This window comes from Lacerta agilis, chromosome 8 (genome assembly GCF_009819535.1).
Source record: "Lacerta agilis isolate rLacAgi1 chromosome 8, rLacAgi1.pri, whole genome shotgun sequence".
In the NCBI taxonomy this organism is placed as follows: Eukaryota; Metazoa; Chordata; class Lepidosauria; order Squamata; family Lacertidae; genus Lacerta; species Lacerta agilis.
The window spans coordinates 9,549,348-9,569,128 of NC_046319.1; the positions used below are offsets into that span (position 1 = coordinate 9,549,348).

The 19,781-nt window shown below is 49.9% G+C and overlaps 1 protein-coding gene across 1 annotated transcript in view; it reads right to left on the minus strand.

Annotated features, from left to right (window-relative positions):
• HSPG2 (heparan sulfate proteoglycan 2) overlaps nt 1–19,781 on the minus strand; it is a 216,363-nt gene that overhangs the window by 43,751 nt on the left and 152,831 nt on the right. The window contains exons 50-63 of the mRNA XM_033159394.1: nt 18,693–18,828; nt 17,098–17,249; nt 15,650–15,791; nt 11,874–12,016; nt 10,609–10,744; nt 9,371–9,522; nt 6,746–6,875; nt 6,471–6,622; nt 4,003–4,141; nt 3,113–3,267; nt 2,029–2,167; nt 1,167–1,318; nt 703–841; nt 192–343 (exon numbers count right to left, since the gene is read on the minus strand). Coding sequence (XP_033015285.1) covers nt 192–343; nt 703–841; nt 1,167–1,318; nt 2,029–2,167; nt 3,113–3,267; nt 4,003–4,141; nt 6,471–6,622; nt 6,746–6,875; nt 9,371–9,522; nt 10,609–10,744; nt 11,874–12,016; nt 15,650–15,791; nt 17,098–17,249; nt 18,693–18,828 — 2,019 coding nt within the window. The remainder of the gene's footprint in view (nt 1–191; nt 344–702; nt 842–1,166; nt 1,319–2,028; nt 2,168–3,112; nt 3,268–4,002; nt 4,142–6,470; nt 6,623–6,745; nt 6,876–9,370; nt 9,523–10,608; nt 10,745–11,873; nt 12,017–15,649; nt 15,792–17,097; nt 17,250–18,692; nt 18,829–19,781) is intronic.

Genomic DNA, 19,781 nt, shown 5'->3' on the forward strand with positions numbered 1-19,781 from the left:
CTCTGCAAGCTGCGCATATTCTGTCAACTTAAGTTGCCAATCTTCTTTGGCTGGGACCTCGCTCGTTTTCCATTTTGGGGCTAACGAAACACGGGCTGCAGTAGTGGCATACATAAATGACCTTTTTTTGGCACCTGGGAATTTCCAGTCTGAATTATCCCAACAGAAAGGACCAGGGGGAGCGCATGTACCTGGTGGTTGGCTGGGAGGGGCCCCCCTCTCTTGAACCAGGTGACTTTGGGGTGCACCTGGCCAGCAACAAGGCAGTTGAGCTCCAAGGTCTGTCCCTCGGCCAGGGATGAGGATGAAGACTCGATCCTCACGGGTGGAACGATGCCAGAGGCTGTGGGAGGGAAAGAAAGGTGTGCATGTGTATCTCTGCTCAACAGGTGTGTTAGGCGAGCGGGGCTGCTCCACCCCACAGGTCCCAATCCCCTCCAAGCTAAGGTTGGCTTAACCGTTTGTGTGTCGGGGAGTGTGGGATCTAAGTCCCTCTTTCCACTATCAGTTCTCAAACGAAGAGCAAGAGTTGCTTGGACATGCGCAGAGGGCGTTTTGCAGAAACACACAAGCTGTCACCAGCCCTCAAAGTCTGGAGATTGCAGTGAGGACTTTCCCCCCCCCCCAAATCTAAAGGTGCGGTTTGCAGTTTGGGGGCCCGGGGGCCACCCCCTGCAGGGCTCTGCTTCTCAGGCTACGTACAAAAAGTGGAACCAGAGCTCCCGGGGATGGAGACAATAACGGAGGCCTCCAGTGGACTGTCGCCGTCGTTCACGTAGCAGATGTATTCGCCCGAGTCGGCCGCCGAGGCCTGCAGGATCCTGAGGCGAGATCCAAGGATCTGCTCAAAGGGAGAGAGAAAATGATCAGGAGGCGGAAGATGGAGAAACTGTTGCTCTCTGGGTGTTGCTGGACTCCAAGTCCCATTAGCCCCAGCCAGCATGGTCAGTGATAATGTGCATTCGAGTCCATCAATAACTGGAAAACCACAACGTTCCCATCCCTTGTGTTCCTTACTCCAAATGCTCTCTCTGGGTTCAGCTGCCCTCCTGGCTTCTCGGTGGAGTAAGGAAGGAACCGTCCAGTCCAATACAGTTTACCCTTCCTTCTCTGCCCCCTTCATCCCTGACCCAAGAGAGCTCCAAGTCCCGTCCCCCCCCCCTTACCTGGCTGTTGAGGGGCAGGGCGCCACCTCGCTTGTACCACATGACCCTCGGCTGCGACTGACCCGCCACCAGGCAGTTCAGGTCCACTGACTGGCCCTCCACAATGGACGCGGACGAGGTCTCGATCCGTATTGGAGGAGTTACGCCCACAGCTGGAGAAGCCAGAGAGAGGGAGAGAATTTGTGAAGTCGCCAACTCGCCTGACGGAAAACACACGTTTTCCCCACCCCTCCCAAACTCAAAAAAGAAAGGAGACCCTGACTAAACATTCAAAGTATCTTTTTTTTCTTTTCCTTTCTGTTTTAGCAATTCAAAACATCTTTCTTGAGGTAAGAGCCGTTCAGCTTTCTTTCGTTGGGAGGTTTTTGAACAGAGGTTGGGAATTACAGAGACGGAACTATCTAAACTGTACAGAAACTTAATTCGTGTATGCAACTACACCCTAAAGAATATTACTCGTCCAAAAATGGAAAGAAGAAGAAGTCTCAGCAAAGCAAGAATGGATACAAAACCTTATGGAATAGGCAGAAATGGCAAAACTTACCAGAAAAAATATTCTTTATATAAAAGAATAGAAATGGTTTATTGAATATTTACAGATAAACTGTAAACAGATAAGAACATTGGCAGGATTGTTGTAATAACCTGCAGTTTTATAACAGTATGTATTTAAAGCAGAGGAATAAATGAGCAAATTAAGTTAATTGGGATATGCAGAAGATATTAAAAATGAATTTAAGGAACTGCAGAAAGAGGGGGAAGGAAGTCAAGTTTTGAAGTGTTGACTTGATTGTAAAATTAGTGAAATGTATAAACCTGAAAAGCATAAATAGATTTTTTTGTAAAAAGAATGGAGACTTACAGTAGGAGGAGCCCGAGCCGCCTTGGATGGTGATGATGAGGGAGGCTTCGTGGACGGCTGTCCCGTTGGTGACGCGGCAAACGTATTCCCCGGAGTCTGCAGCTGAAGCCTGTGGGATACGCAGGATGGAGCCAGAGACCTTGGAGGAGAGAAAAAGAGAGGGGCAAGTTAGGATGAGAGGGTGTGTGTGTTTGGGGGGGTGTCTTGCATATTTGTCAGGCTTCAGGGAATCAGATCCCTCCCTCGGTGGCAGCAAAGGTAAATGTAAAGGGACCCCTGACCATTAGGTCCAGCCGTGTCCGACTCTGGGGTTGCGGCGCTCATCTCGCGTTACTGGCCAAGGGAGCCGGCGTACAGCTTCCGGGTCATGTGGCCAGCATGACAAAGCCGCTGCTGGCGAACCAGAGCAGCGCACGCAAACGCTGTTTACCTTCCCGCCGGAGCGGTACCTATTTATCTACTTGCACTTTGACGTCCTTTCGAACTGCTAGGTGAGCAGGAGCAGGGACCGAGCAACGGGAGCTCACCCCATTGCGGGGATTCGAACCGCCAACCTTCTGATCGGCAAGCCTTAGGCTCTGTGGTTTAACCCACAGCGCCACCCGCGTCCCAAAGAAGCAGATAAAAAAAGAAGAGTTCTTACCAATTAGTTGATTCAATAATCACAGCGAGAGACAAAGGAATGCGGTGTCTCTCTAGAAATGGTAAAGTCCCACACCTCTACGTCTCTCCTATTCTATGTCACCCCTGTGTGGGCTAATCGGAGCTTTCTGCCTCTGGGTTTTCTGTTCTCCTACTCTCAATGCACACCTGGTCCTGGGAGGGGGGTCAGGAATGCTTTCCAAGGACACTGAGTCCGTCAGCTGCCTCTCCCCTGGCTCTTCTTCTTCCTGCTGTTCCTCTTCCAGTAATTCCCAGCTTCTCCCCTCTGCAGCCTCTGAACTGTGCCCTTCTGCAAACCACTGATCTAAATCTATACTGTCCTGTTCTCAAGAAGGTTCAGGAGCCCACCATTCCTCCTCAGTTCAGCCCCCGACAACATTGCAGTACCAGATCTTGGTTCCAAGGCTTCTTGAACCCATACCTGGTGACCGGCAGGGAGGGCACCTCCTCGTCTGTGCCACGTGACTCTGGCTTGCGAAGCAGGTCCTGCCACAATGCACTTCAGGTCCAGCGTGTGGCCCTCGGCGGGGGAGGTGGAAGAAGACTCTATCCGTACTGGGGGAGTCACCCCGGCAGCTGTGTTGCCAAAGAAAAGAGGGAAGGGCGAGAGGGAATGTGCAATTTCAGAGTCAAGTGGCTGAAATTGATGACCCTAAGGTAGTTATGTCTGTTAGCTTCAGTGGGTCTACTCTGAGGAGGCTCAATGCATAAGATGAGCCTGCTGGATCAGGTCAAACGCCCACTGATCAAACTAAAAGGTAAAAAGGTAAATGACCCCTGGGCGGTTAAGTCCAGTCAAAGGCGACTATAGGGTTGCGGCGCTCATCTCGCTTTCAGGCCGAGGGAGCTGGCGTTTGTCCACAGACAGCTTTCCGGGTCATGTGGCCAGCATGGCTAAACCGCTTCTAGCACAACGGAACACCGTGACAGAAGCCAGAGCACACGGAAATGCTGTTTACCTTCCCTCCGCAGCGGTACCTATTTATCTACTTGCACCGGTGTGCTTTCAAACTGTTAGGTTGGCAGGAGCTGGGACAGAGCAATGGGAGCTCACCCCGTCGCGGGGATTCGAACCACCAACCTTCTGATCGGCAAGCCCAAGAGGCTCAGTGGTTTAGACCACAGTGCCACCCACACCCTCTCCTTTACCTCTTAGTGATCAAACTAGCTCAATAATGTCTACATTGACTGGCAGCGGCCCTCCAGCAGGGAGCCTTTTCCCAACCCCACCTGGAGATGTTGCCAATGGAGAACCTGGGACCTTCTGCATGCCAAGCAGGTGCTCTGCCACCGAGCCTTTGTCAGACTTACGGAAGGAGCCTGTGCCACCCTGCTGGATCGTGACGAAGACCGAGGCCTCCTGGGTAGCTGGACCACGGCTGACGCGGCAGACGTACTCGCCGGAATCTGCCGGAGAAACTTTCACCAGACGCAAGCGGGAACCAAAGGCCTGGAAGTTGTTTCCAATTTAAAGGCATATTTGTTAACCGTGTGAGTTTTCAGTCTGGCTAAGCTAATCTGGCATCCCCAGTGCCTTCCAGGTGTTTTGGACTACAACTCCCATCAGCCCCCAACACCTGGGTCCATCTAGCTCTGTACTGACTACACTGACCACCAGCAGCTCCCTGGGGAGTCTCTCCCAGTCCTAACAGGAGATGCTGCCAGGTTCTGAACTAGGACTCTCTGCATGCAAAGCACATACCATAATAATAATAATAATAAAAATAATAATAATAATAATAATAATTTATTTATTTATTTATTTATACCCCACCCAACTGGCTGGGTTTCCCCAGCCACTCTGGGCAACTTGCAACAGAATATTAAAATACAATAGTCTATTAAACATTAAAAGCTTCCCTAAACAGGGCTGCCTTCAGATGTCTCCTAAAAGTCTGGTAGTTGTTTTTCTCTTTGACATCTGGTGGGAGGGCGTTCCACAGGGCGGGCGCCACTACCGAGAAGGCCCTCTGCCTGGTTCCCTGTAACTTGGCTTCTCACAGCGAGGGAACCGCCAGAAGGCCCTCAGCACTGGACCTCAGTGTCCAGGCTGAACGATGGGGGTGGAGACGCTCCTTCAGGTATACTGGGCCGAGGCTGTTTAGGGCTTTAAAGGTCAGTACCAACACTTTGAATTGTGCTCAGAAAAGTAGTGCCCTAACCGCAATGGTGCTTGCCCTTAAAAAAAAAAAGCAAGTATCTCTTCCTCATGGTTTATTTCAGTGTTTTTCAACCACTGTTCCGCGGCACACTAGTGTGCCGCGAGATGTTGCCTGCTGTGTCGTGGGAAAAATTGAAAAATTACTTTATATATAGTCAATATAGGCATAGAGTTACATTTTTTAACATTTTCTAATGGTGGTGTGCCTCGTGATTTTTTTCATGAAACAAGTGTGTCTTTGCCCAAAAAAGGTTGAAAAACACTGGTTTATTTGATTCTAAGAAATAAACCTGGAAGCGGATCACAGAAAGATAAAACAATAAGGTCGAGAACATTTACGGCAACAGTCTAAAACGGACAAAATATTAAAATACTGAAACAGGTTAACATTCAGACAGGCTTATCGAAACTAGAACGTATTGGATCAGATTGTTATTAAGTGTGTGATCTCTGCGGTCTATTTTGTTGTTTCTTAAGCTTGTAAACTGCCTTGTGTATAATAATATAGAAAGGCAGTATACAAGTTAAAAGTGAAATGAAAATTTTTGCATTAAGTTGATGGATTATGCCGTAATGGCAAAAATGACCAGAAGAATTAGAAATCAGGAAGACCAAAATTTTAATAAGGAATGGGGGAAATGTATACCGGTAATTTATCTTAAAAATCATTGTAAACAGTTAAAACCGTTAAAAGATTGGAATGACACTTGTAGTTTAATGGTGAATTTTGGAGATAACGGAGATGTAAAATATTTGGATTATTATAAATGATGCAGGAGAAAATGATCATTAATAGGACCCACAAAGGGGAGGAGGGAAGTCTGGGAGATTCCTTGGAATCTTGATTTATGAGGTATGTTGGATATGCAATTGTAAAACTTTAATCCAAAAAAACCAAATAAATAAATTTATATAAAAATAATAATAATAAAAGTGAAATGAAAAAAATGAAGCAAATGAGAATGTTTTTGGCAGGTGCCAAAAAGAATGCAGCAGAGGGAACTGAATGGTCTCAATAGGCAGGGAGTTCCAAAGTGTCGCGAAAGTAAAAGGTAAAGGTAAAGGGATCCCTGACCGTTAGGTCCAGTCACAGAAGACTCTGGCGTTGCGGTGCTCATCTCGCTTTATTGGCCAAGGGAGCCGGCGTACAGCTTCCAGGTTATGTGGCCAGCATCACAAAGCCGCTTCTGGCGAACCAGAGCAGCGCACGGAAACGCCATTTACCTTCCCGCCGGAGCAGTACCTATTTATCTACTTGCACTTTGACGTGCTTTCAAACTGCTAGGTTGGCAGGAGCAGGGACCTAGCAACGGGAGCTCACCCCGTCACGGGGATTCGAACCGCCGACCTTCTGATCGGCAAGCCCTAGCTAGGCTCTGTGGTTTAACCCACAGCGCCACCCGCGTCGCGAAAGTAGGGCTGACTTAAACAGCAAAATCAAAAGCTGCCTTACACCAAGTTGGGCCCCTTGTTGCATCTAGCTCAGTACTGACTACACTGGGCAGAAGCAACTCTCCAGGGGACATTCCCAGCCCTGCTTGGAGATCTTGAACTGGAAAGGATCAAGACTTGACACTTGGGACAAATGCCTGGGGGAAACTGGACAGGCTCCCCATACCTGGTGGCTGGCTGGGAGGGCTCCTCCACGCCGGTACCACGTGACCGTGGCCTGATCCTGATGGGCGATGACGCAGTCCAGCTCCAAGGTTTGCCCCTCGGCAACGTGGGGGGATGAGGCCTCGATCCTCATAGAGGGGGTGATGTCTAAAGCTGGCAGAGTCAGGTGGGGGGAGAGAGAGGTGAAGGAAGGCCAAAGAACGGCAGGTTTGCTCCCATCACCCCAGCCCACCCTGTTCATGTTTCCCCTCCCTTCCTGAAGAGGGCGATGCTTACTTGAGGCGGATCCGGTGCCAGAGACGATGACAGAGGCTTCTCTGACGATGGAGTCCAGGCTGACGTGGCAGATGTATTCGCCAGAGTCAGCAGTGGAAGCTTGTGGGATGCGCAGGTGAGAGCCCGAGATCTGGAAATGGTGGGAGAAGCAGGCTCATCATCATCATCTCTCTGAATAGTATTTATTTATTCATTTACATTATTATTATTATTATTATTATTATTATTATTATTATTATTATTATTTTATTATTTATACCCCAGCCACTCTGGGCAGCTCCCAACAGAATTATTATTATTATTATTATTATTATTATTATTATTATTATTATTGATTTTCTTGATTTACAAAAGTGCGTGCAATGTCTCTCTCGTATTTCCACCCCCCCCCCCATGTAACATTTTTACAAATCAGATTTGGTTGTTGAGACATTAGGGAGAGAAGGGGGAAAGGAGGTAGGTGGGAGGGGTGACGATGTTTCTATTTTCCTTAATATATGTAGGGTTTGGTGTCAGCGTTGATTGTGTAGGTTCTCTGTTGTTCGCTTGTGTTTCTTTGGCAATTGAGAGAGGTCGGGATTGGCGTAGGGTGTGATTGTTCATTAAAAGCACAATAAAACATTACACATTAAAAGCTTCCCTAAACAGGGCTGCCTTCAGATGTCTTCTAAAAGTCAGGTAGGTGTTTATTTCCTCGACATCTGATGGGAGGGTGTTCCACAGGGTGGGCGCCACCACCAAGAAGGCCCTCTGCCTGGTTCCCTTTAACCAAACTTCTCACAGGGAGGGAACCACCAGAAGGCGTTTGGAGCTGGACTTCAGTGTCTGGGTAGAGCAATGGGGGTGGAGACGCTCCTTCAGGTAGACTGGGCCAAGGCCATTTAGGGCTTTAAAGGTCAGCACCAACACTTTGAATTGTGCTCGGAAACGTACTGGGAGCCAATGTATGTCTTCCAGGACCGGTGTTATATGGTCTTGGCGGCCGCTTCCAGTCACCAGTCTAGCTGCCGCATTCTGGATTAGTTGTAGTTTCCAGGTCACCTTCAAAGGTAGCCCCAGGTAGAGCGCATTGCAGGAGTCCAAGCAGGAAGTAACTAGAGCATGCACCACTCTGGCGTGGCAGTCAGTGGGCAGGTATGGTCTCAGCCTGAGTACCAGAAGGACTCTTGCACCCTCTTCATTTCTACAGTCATTTCACTGGCTTCTTCCAAAATATGTTAAGATTCAGGCCCTGGGCTTGAGGTTCCACCCACACCTGTACTCTAACCACTGCACCACACTGCCTTCAGAGAAGGCTCGAGAAATGAGCAGGCCACAAGCTCTACTAAAATAAAGCTGCCTGGAGTCTAAATGCTCTCTGGGAAATGGCCGTCTGAGTCTGCTGGGGTTTCTGGGATTACATGCCCAGGGGCAAAGGCCCTCTCTGGTTCCTCCAAACAGAAGTTTGTTTGCTGGTTGCATGCACAGAATTTATATATCACGTTTTTTTCCAAGGAGCTCAGGGTGGTGCACATGGGTCTCCCCTTTCTCATTTAATCGCCACAACAACCCTGTGAGGTTGGTTAGGCTGAGAGTGAGCGACTGTGGCGCAAGGTCACACCCAGGGAGCTTCATGGCTGAGTGTGGATTCGAACCCTGGTCTCTCCCAGGTCCTAGTCTGACACTCTAAACACTACGCAACACTGGCTCAAGACTGCACAGTGCTCGGATGGCTTCTAAGTGGTTTGCAGAACGTAAAAACCAATCGTGCAATGTTGTAAAAATGCGAAACCATCTTTTAAAAATACCGTATTTTTCGCTCCATAAGACGCATTTTTTCTCCTAAAAAGTAAGGGGAGATGTCTGTGCGTCTTATGGAGCGAATGCATGGTCCCTGGAGCTGAATTGCCCAGGGACCAAAAGAAGATCCAGTTTTTTCTTTTACAAAGAGAGAAGGGGGTGTTGAAAGGCTGCCGCTTTACAGCTGATCAGCAAGAGATCGGGAGAGAGATAAGGTCGCTGGCTCCCTTTCTGCAGAGGAGGCTGTTGGTTTTCCCAGCGACATGTGACTGGCTGATTAGATTATCTGTCTGGAAACTGTAGAAAGGGCTTTGAGCTGCTCCTTCTGCAAATGGGGCTTTTCTTTGCAAAAGCAGAAGCACAACTTTGAGCTGATCCTTTTGCAAATGGGGTTTTTCTTCTTCCAAAAGAAGATGCACAACTTTGACTGATCCTCAAAAGGGGGGGCTTTCCCCCTCAAAAAACTAGGTGTGTCTTATGGCGCGAAAAATACGGTACACCACAGTTAAAATGCACAGTCGCGTTAACCATTGAAAAATTAATGGCCATGGTTACAATGTGCAATAAATGTGCAATCCCATTAAAATAGCAGACTTGGGTCAATAGGGAATGGCTGTCTAAACAGATGTGCCTTCAAAACCGGCAGAATGCCAATAGAGATGGAAGGCTTTCCTATACTGTATCAGCAGGAAGTGCCTGTCCAAGGAGCATCGGAAGTTGCTTCCTTATCTGGCGACTGAACCTGGGACCTTCCGCATGCCAAGTTTTACTGCTGGCCAGCCAGCAAGGCCAGGAAAGAGAGGGCCAAGGGAGAATCGCCAACTCGAGCCCCCAGAGCCTACGTACCTGGTGATTGGCCGGCAGGGTCCCGCCACGCTTATACCATGTGATAGTGGCACCTGCCTGGCCTGCCACGACACAGTTCAAGTCCAAGGTCTGTCCTTCGACAATGGAGGGCGATGGAGACTCGATCCTCAGCGGAGGGGTGATTCCTGAGGCTGGGAGTTCAGCGGGAGGAAGAGAGGAAGTCGCCTTATACAGAGTCAGCTCAATGGTCCATCTGGCCGGGGATTGTCTGCACTGACCGGTGGAGCCTTTCCACAGTCTCAGGGAGTTTTTGTCAAACCCTACCTGGAGATGCTGCCAGCGAATGAGCTTGGGATCTTCTCCCGTGGAACTAAGGGCCTTCCCATAAAAACCCCCACAAGATTCTAGTCCTCAGGGTTGTGAATGAAGGCTTGCTTTTAAAAGGATCACAGGAAGACCTTTGTTCCCTTTAGCTCAGTGATGCACGCCCTGGCTGGCAGCAATGCTTCTCTAAGGATTCAGGCAAGCAGGGAGTCTCTTCCTAGCACCGCCTGCCAGAGAACTGAACCCGGAGCCTTCTGCATGCCAAGCAGTTGCTCTGCCATGGAGATGCAGTCCTCTCCAAAACGCTAAAGACCAGGACCGACATCAATGGATGGCATGGTCTGGTATATGGACCCCCACACTGGCAGGTGGCCCATTGCCCCCAACCTCCCTGGACCTGATACAGCAAGGTGGCACCCTCCGTTGAAGGGTGGAGGGTACCTTTCCCGAGAGTGCTCCGGAGACCGGGAGCTGAGGCTGATAACCACAACAGGAGAAATGAAATGCTTAGTCAATAAAACTAAGAAGTGTCTGGCTGCTGGGTCAGGCCAAGGGCACACAGAAAAGCTCCCGATGTTCGCATGGGTGGAATGAGGAACAAATTTGGGTGACGGACACTTGCTAGTGCTCCTTCTGCATGGACTCCCAACCAATCCCCCACCACACTCTCCGCCATGCTCGACGCTCATGGGGTGCCAAGGCTGCCACTCTGGTAGGTCACCGAGCTATTGCCCTTTTGTTCCAGCCTATCAGCGGGCAGTTCTGAGGATACATGCCTTGCCCTGGGAGCTGGCAACCCCCGCTACACCACTGCCCAGCACATGCTCCAAGGAAAGCCCACAAACATGACCCAAGTGAAAGAGCAACTCTCCACCCGTTGCAGTTTCCAGCAGCTGGTATTTACTGCCTCCGACTGGCGAGGCGGCACATGGCCAGAGCATTGTTTGACTCACTCTGGGAGGTGCCATAGATGGTGACCACAATGGAGGCTTCTTGCACCGCCCCACTGCTTCCGTCGCTCACCCGGCACACGTATTCTCCAGAGTCTGCTGCTGTAGCCGCCAGGATCCTCAAATGGTAGCCAGATATCTGTAGGGTGGAGGGGACGAAGGGACAGTCTGAGTCCCCCGGAGCCCGGTTTGTGGCAGTGCCGGATTTACGTATAAGCTAAACAAGCTATAGCTTGGGGCCACACTATCTTGGGGCCCCCAAAAAACTTTAAAGGGGAAAAAAACTGGATGTACATTTCCAAATATAAGATAAAAATACAAAATAAAACCTTCATACAGCAACAGTATTTTGTGTTGCATAGGTTCCTAAGATGTAAGTCTTGGGTAGGCAAACTAAGGCCTGGGAGCCGCATCTGGTCCAATCGCCTTCTAAATCCAGCCGGCAAACGGTCCGGGAATCAGCATGTTTTTACATGAGTAGAATGTGTCCTTTTATTTAAAATGCATCTCTGGGTTATTTGTGAGGCACAGGAATTCGTTCATTTTTTCCCTTCAAAATATAGTCCAGCCCCACACAAGGTCTGAGGGACAGTGGACTGGCCCCCTGCTGAAAAAGTTTGCTGACCCCTGGTGTAAGTAATGGGCCCCGCCTGCTAGCCTGCTCCCTAAAATATCACTGGTTTGCTCATTTCTATCTATAGGGTGCATACATTCTGCATGGACTGGTTGCAAATTACCATATAGCATATAAAAGTAAAGGTAAAGGGACCCCTGACCATTAAGTCCAGTTGCGGACGACTCTGGGGTTGCGGTGCTCATCTCACTTTACTGGCTGAGGGAGCCAGCGTACAGCTTCCGGGTCATGTGGCCAGCATGACTAAGCCGCTTCTGGCGAACCAGAGCAGCGCACGGAAACACCGTTTACCTTCCTGCCACAGTGGTACCGATTTATCTACTTGCACTTTGACGTGCTTTCGAACTGCTATGTTGGCAGGAGCTGGGACCAAGCAACGGGAGCTCACCCCATCACGGGGATTCAAACCGCCGACCTTCTGATCAGCAAGCCCTAGACTCTGTGGTTTAACCCACAGCGCCACCCACGTCCCAATATATATAGCATATATTCAACACAAATAAACAGCGACAATTTGTTGTTGACAAAGGACAGCTGGACATATAAAGGGCTCCATTACCTTCAGTAGCTTAGGGCCTCATCAAACCTAAATCTGTCCCTGATCGTTGGCCAGGCACACACACCAACTCCGTACCTTGTGATTAGCCGGGAGTGACCCTCCTCGCTTGTACCACGTGACCCTGGCCCGCGATTGGCCCGTGATGAGGCAGCTCAGCTCCAAGTCTTGCCCCTCAGTGATGGACGGCGATGAAGATTCGATCCTGACTGGTGGGGTGTCTGCGGAGACAAGAAGAGTCCAGATCAGACTCGAGAGGCCCAGCGTCCTGATCCCAACCAGGGACAGCCAGGAGCTTCTGGGAAGCCCAGCCCTCTTGCAGGGGGGAGCATCGCGCCCTCCATTCTTTGCACTCGGGTGCTCAGAAGTACACTCCCTCTGAAGAGGAAGGAAAAATGGAACAAGAGTCCCTTGGGAGACCCATAGCATGGGCGGGGAGAGGCGGGGCCCCCACCCCACGGCATTTATTCATTTCTTGCCTGCTCTTCACCCTAAGATACAGGGTGAGATACAACGCTAAAACAACATTAAAAACAGTTCGGAGGCAATGGGGTAAAGAGGGCTGCTATGGGGCTGCTTCCCCTCTCCCCCCCCCCAAAAAAAACTACACTCCTCTATGGTCATCAAATGCTCTGAGTCAAAGGTGGGAAATGTTTTTGGCCCTGGGGGGCAGGTCATAGAATCACAGAACTGTAGAGAAGGGACCCAAAGAGTCATATAGTCCAACTCCTCCCTGACACCTGTCTATTGTTAGATGCCTATAATCAACAATGTGTGTGTGTGTGTGTGTGTGTGTGTGCGCGCGCACACACATACAGTGCTTTTTTCCTGGGGGACGCATACCCATAAACATTTTGTGAATCATTGTACTTTTCTCCATTTACAGTCGAAGCAAAATAATTCCCCCCCCCCTTCCAGTAGCACCTTAGAGACCAACTAAGTTTGTTATTGGTATGAGCTTTCATGTGCATGTCTCTAAGGTGCTACTGGAAGGATTTTTTAAAAAAGTTGTTTCAACTATGGCAGACCAACACGGCTACCTACCTGTAACTAGAACCATTTACAGTGGTACCTTGGTTCTCAAACTTAATCCGTTACAGAAGTGCGTGCCATAACCAAAGCGTTCCAAAACCGAGGTGTGCTTTGCCATAGAAAGTATTGCAAAATGGATTAATCTGTTCCAGTCTTTTAAAAACAACCGCTAAAGCAGTGTTTTTCAACCTTTTTTGGGCAAAGGCACACTTGTTTCATGAAAAAAATCACGAGGCACACCACCATTAGAAAATGTTAAAAAATTTAACTCTGTGCCTATATTGACTATATATAAACTAATTCTCTTGATTAGGAATCAAATAAACACAAATCTACCTCACATAGGAGGCAGCATGTTGGGAGCACATGCCCTGCTTTCAAGCTTATTCCCATTGGGCTACTGTGAGAACAGGATGCAGGAGGGGGGCAGACCTTTGGTCTGATCCAGCAGCCCAGTTTTCTTATGGAATTAAACAAGAGGAAATGAAAGAGTCGAATATTTGCTACGAAAGAATGCCAATGAGTTTTATGCTGGCCACACACAGCACTGATGCGGAGAGATCTCCAGTTATAGCAGCAATTCACCAAAATCAGAGCTAGGAGGACAGCCATAAATAGATAAGTAGAAAAGAAAGCTGAGTTTGGCAGGCTCTTCAAATACATATTGCCCTGCCCCAAGCCATCATTATAATAGACGACAAATAGGAAGGCAACAACGGGTTAATAGTGCTTGGAGGGGCATGTTTTGCCCTTTATCTGCCGCCTTTCTTCTACTCTGGGACCCCGGCAGCCCCCACGAAGCTCTCCTTTGGGTCCCTCAGCAACCCCCCCCCCACATTTGACGGTCTACTTCGGGCAGGAGCAGCACAGCGAGCGAGATGTTGGGGGCTGGGGGGGCCGCAGCCCCGGGAGAGACAGGCCTTCTCCCTGCGCTCAGGTTGCAACAGGCCGCTGGCTCTTGGGGGATCTTGTTCCCTTATTGCACGGGCTGCGAGGCGCTTCGCCATGGCCGGCGGGAAGCCCCTCCGCCCAGCTGGTCCTGGCGCTGGAAGCTCTTCTATGCAGCCCTGTCGGGCCGGGCAGCGCTGCACAGAATCCTCGGGGCGAGAAGCCCGTTCAGGAGGGCGCGCATCAAGGAGCGCTGCCTGTTCCCACTGGGCCCCCGTCCTCCCCACAGCCGCGCCGGTGTAGAGGCAGCGAGGGGATCCCCCGGGAGAACCCGCCGGCAGCCTCCTCCCCCTGCGCCGGCTCCAGCGCCCCCTGCTCCTCCTCTCAGGCGGGCGCTTGGCGAGGCTGACCTCAGGTGCCTGCGCGGGGGAGGGGACGGAGGGCTGGCTCCCCCCCGCCGCCCGGGTCCAGCCAAAGGCCAATGAAGAGGCACCGAAAGTAGGGCTGGGGAGCCCCTCGCGCCCCCGCCTCCTCCCCCTCGCCTGTCCTGCTGGACCCTGGCCGCAGCCGCAGCCCTCTCCTCCCTTTTGTGTGTCTTTTCACACTGTGTCCCTGCGCAGCCCAAAGCGGGGAGGGGGGTGAAGAAGAAAGAGTCCCCCGGCGGGTGGGCGCGCTGGCCGACGAGGCAGAGAGAAGCCATTCGGCCCTCTGGACGGACGGACGCGCTGCTGGCCGGAGGAGGGCGATGCCCCAGAGAGGCTAAATGGTGCCCCGACGGAACCCGCTCGCCGCGGAAATTTGACATTAAAAAAAAAAAAATCTTTTGAATTTTCCCCACGGAACACCAGGCAACATCTCGCGGCACACTAGTGTGCCGCGGAACAGTGGTTGAAAAACACTGCGCTAAAGCAGCCATTTAACATGAATCTTACTATCTAACGAGATCATTGATCCATAAAATGAAAGCAGTAAACAATGTACTGCCGTCAATCAATCAATCAGTAGCGGAACTGGGTTCCACACAGTCACAAAAACTAAACAAAAAAGAGCCGCAAAAACAAAAATGCAAAAGAAACAGCAAAAACAGACAGAGCTCAGCATAACACTCAAAACGGAAGCGTGGCACTCAAAACGGAAGTGTGGCACTGAAATCATCAGCGTAACACTCAAAACGGAGCACATTCAGCTTCCGAAAAATGTTCACAAACCGGAACACTTATTTCCGGGTTTGCAGTGTTTGGGTTCCAAGTTGTTTGAGTACCAAGGCGTTTGAGAACCAAGGTACCACTGTAATGTATTTATTTTTCCCAATTTGAACTATAAAATGGCAATTTACATTTTTTATGGGGGAAAAGCACTCTCTCTCTCTCTCTCTTTGTGTGTGTGTGTAGTTGGAGGTGGGAAGGGAAGCAGGCACTTGACACCCGGAATTCATGGCCACTGGCCCGACACCTAGCGATGCTTCTTCTACCAACTTGCCCTCCCTGTGCCAATAAACACAGCCTAAGAACAAAAGCGGAGCCTGCTGGATCAGCCCAATGGCCCCTCTAGTCCAGCCTCCTGTTCTCACAGTGGCCAACCAGGTGATCATTATGGGAAACCCGGGCACAAGAGCCCTCTCTCCTCCTGTGGACTCTAGAAACTGGGATTCAGAAGCATTTCTGCCTCCGACTGTGGAGGCAGAGCACGACCATCGCGGCTAGGACCCATCGGTAGTAGCCCTCTCCTCCATAATTTTGCCAAATCCTCTTTCAGAGCCATTTAGGCTGGCGGCCATCACTGCCTCCTGTGGTAAGGAGTTCCACAGGCTGACTATGAGCTGCATGAAGCAGTGCTTTCTTCTATCTGTCCCAACATTCAGCTTCCCTGGATTCCCACAAGACGCCACCTCAGCATCTTCAAAGATCACGCCTGAAAGGTCCCGGAAACGTTACCATGTGCGGAACCGTGTCCTTGCTGTTGTACGGTCACCATGATGGAGGCTTCCTTGGGGCCTGCCCCGTTGCTGACGCGGCAGACGTACTCGCCTGAGTCCGCCGCGGATACTTGCAGGATGCGCAGGACGGACCCGTAGACCTGAGGATACAGGAAGCCATTCTTAGTATTTTTTGTCTATTAAATTTCCTGTTTTACAATTTAAAATACTCATTTTTACATCCTTAAAATATCAATGATTTCCCTTCTCCTTCTTCTTCCACGGTTCATTTTACATATCATAAATCCCTGCATATTTTACAAAAAACTATACCATTCAGTATTCCATTATTGCATCCATCAAAACTTAATTACGCTGTTGAATCTATCTTAATGCTGCTAGCGTTTTCAGCTGTACACAGTTATTTCCCATATATTCAATAAACGTTTTCCAATCTCCTCTAAACTTATGTTCTTCTTGTTTTCTTATTCTATACGTTAAGTCTGCAAGCTGCGCATATACTGTCAGCTTAAGTTGCCATTCTTCTTTAGTTGCGTCCTCGCTCGTTTTCCATTTTGGGGCTAACGAAACACGGGCCACAGTAGTGGCATACTTAAATAACCTTTTTTGACACCTGGGGATTTCAGTCTGAATTATTCCAAACAAAAAGGACTCTGTTGTTTTTTTGAAAAGTACTTTTAAACATTTTTTTTCCATTTCATTAATTGAAAGAGAACCACACAGGTTCTGCCCATGCCTGAAACGGACCGTCACTGGCCTTGATTTTCCCTAACCACCTCCTCCTTTTAATGCCGGTCCAAGGAAGTTGTGGCACTCCAGATGTTATTAGACTACAACTCCCATCACCACCCATGATCTCTAGCCATGCTGGCAAGGAATGATGAAACTTCAGTGTCCATCAACATCTATCGCAGGCATCGGCAAGGATATCTGGCTGTGCGCCACACATGCAGTGCGATGCCGGAAATTGCATCTGTGCATGTCCCCAGCGCCAGAAATCGCTTCTGCGCATGGCCAGATGCCGAAAATCGCCTTGCGCAGAAGTGATTTTCGGCGTCTGGACATGCGCAGAAGCAATTTCTGGTATCTGCACATGCGCAGATGCCGTTTCCGGCGCCATTTGGCGAGTCCCTGTGATGCGCTGCGCCACTTTAGCGCAGCGCGCGGGGGACTTGCCAACCGGGTGGCTCATGGGCCGGTTAAACGGCCTCCGTAGGCCGCATCCGGCCCATGGGCCGGAGGTTGCGGACGCCTGATCTAGAGAGACAAGTTCCCTATCCTTAAACTAGGCAGTCACTTGCTTTCACTAATCCTGGCTACCTCCATCACTTGCCTTCACTGCCCCTGGCTATCTTGTTCACAACTCTGCCTTGAGGATGGAAAACCTGCAGGCTTCCAAAAACTGATGGACTTCACCTCCTGTCAGCCCAACCTGTCTGTACCTACCTGGTGGTTGGAAGGCAGGGCACCTCCTCGCCGGTACCATGTGACGGATGCAGTTGGCTGGCCGGCCACGATGCAGTTCAGATCCAAGGTCTGCCCTTCTATGACAAACGAGGACGACGATTCAATCTTCACTGTCGGGGAAAGACCTGCAGCTACAAGGATAAGCAAGCTGGGTTAGGCCCAGGCGAGCCCATGCAGTCCGGCATCCTGATTTACAACCGAATGGGAAGGCCACAATAATTAATAATAATAATAATAATAATAATAATAATAATAATAATAATACCCGGCCCATCTGGCTGAGTTTCCCCAGCCACTCTGTGCGGCTTCCAACAGAATGATAAATACAATAAACTATTAAACATTAAAAGCTTCCCTAAACAGGGTTGCTTTCAGATGTCTCCTAAAAGTCTGGTAGTTGGTTTTCTCTTTGACATCTGGTGGGAGGGCGTTCCACAGGGCGGGCGCCACTACCGAGAAGGCCCTCTGCCTGGTTCCCTGTAACTTGGCTTCTCGCAGCGAGGGAACCGCCAGAAGGCCCTCGGCGCTGGACCTCAGTGGGGCGCGATTTAGAGCTTCTGCGCATGCATGAAGTGCATTTTAGTGCTTCTGCGCATGCGCGAGTGGCGAAACCCAGAAGTAACCCGTTTCGGTACTTCCGGGTTGCCGCGGGACGCAAGACGAAAACACACAACCTGAAGCGGATGTAACGTGAGTTATGACTGTACAGTACATTGATTATTGCGTTCATTTTATGGATCAATGGTCTCGTTAGATAGTAAAATTCATGTTAAATGGCAGTTTTAGGGGTTGCTTTTAAAAGTCTGGAATGGATTAATCCGTTTTGCATTACTTTCTATGGGAAAACGCGCATTCCGGAACAGATAAAGTTTGAGAACCAAGGTACCGCTGTACATGGTTATCTCTGCCAATGGAATGTCGACAGGAGCTCCTAATCTGCAATGAATCCTGCCAGGAAAGTCGCAACAGCTAAAATTGCTGGAGTGGTTTTAACAATTGATCCCTCTTCCAAGGGAACTCGGGGAACTGTAGCTCAGTGAGGGGGTACCTTCTAAGACAGGGGTCAGCAAACTTTTTCAGCCGTGGGCCGGTCCACCGTCCCTCAGACCATGTGGTGGGCCGGACTATATTTTTAAAAAAATAGGAACGAATTCCTATATCCCACCAATAACCCAGAGATGCATTTTAAATAAAAGCACATGTTCTACTCATGTAAAAACACCTGGCAGGCCCCACCAATAACCCAGAGATGTATTTAAAATAAAAGGACACATTCTACTCATGTAAAAACATGCTGATTCCTGGACTGATCGCGGGCCAGATTGAGAAGGCAATTGGGCCGCATCCGGCCCATGGGCCTAGGTTGCCTACCCCTGTTCTAAGACCTCTCAGCACCCTTACCAAACTACAGCTCCCAGAATTCTTTGGGGGAAGCCATGATGACTGTATAAAGCGCTTTGTATGTATGGTGTGAATGCGTCCTTTCAAAAAACCATGCCAGTACCGCGATGGTAGAGTCTCTGCATGGGGCTGATGGCCACCAAGGCCCAGTCTGAAGAAAACCCTCTACTTACCTCGGATGACCATCACCTCAATTCTTGCCCGGCCGACTCCTGCTGCGCTGCTCCCCACACAGTGGTACACCCCGCCGTCAGCCACCGTGATAGAGGGGATGACCAAGGTGGCAATGTCTGTCCTCTCTGCATGGGACTGTGGGCAAGGAGGAAGAGGAGAGTCACTGGAGTGTTTCTGGAGCTGCGGCTGAGCTCCAATGCCCCACAGGCCATGCTGGGTGCTAGGCAGGCCTCTGATGTGCAAAAAAGGGCCAAAATGAAGCCATGTAAACGATAGCAAGCATTTGATGGTGACTGAACAAAGGGCCGTCTCCACAAAGGCATGTGAATGATTCCGTTTGCTTTTCCTTGAAGTGACGCTATCGGCCGGTTGTGGTGTTTGCTCATTCGGCCCCAGCATGCTGCCCCCCAGACACTTTTTACACTGGCCCCATCCAGCTCAGCTGTATGACACTGGGGCTGATGGGGGCTGAGTCGGGAGTCCAAAGCTTAGCAAACATCTTAGCTGCTTTGGGCAGCTCCGTTTTGGAGAGAGAGAAAGCCGGCGGATACAAACCTCTCTATCCAAATAAGCAAGCAAGCAAACAAATGGATTAATGTTGGAAGGGAAACATCCACCTCGGAGTCCTGATTGACTGTGATGAGGGCAGAGTTGGGGACAGGGGGTATGTGGAGAAGACCAGGTTACCTACCCCCAGTCATGGTGGAGGGGGAGGGACGTTGAGCCCCATTTCCCTCTTGAAGCTGCAACTGGTGGAGAACGCAGGCACTCCACATAAGCTTGTGGTTTCTGAGGCATGTTCAGGAGGGGTAGATGGGTGAGAGAGGCCTGGGCATAGTTGTCAACTTTTCCCTTTTTTTAAAGGGAAATTCCCTTATTCCGAATAGGATTCCTCGCAAGAAAAGGGAAAAGTTGACAGCTATGGGCCTGGGGCAGATGTCAGGATGAGAATGGACCTCTTTCCTCCCCACCGGAGAATAAATGTGGATCAGAATTCAATCCCGTTCACATTTAAAAGGTGAACTTAATTGGCACATTCCTAAATGTTGGGTTGTACCCAGTGCTGGTGCCACTCTGAGCAGACCCAG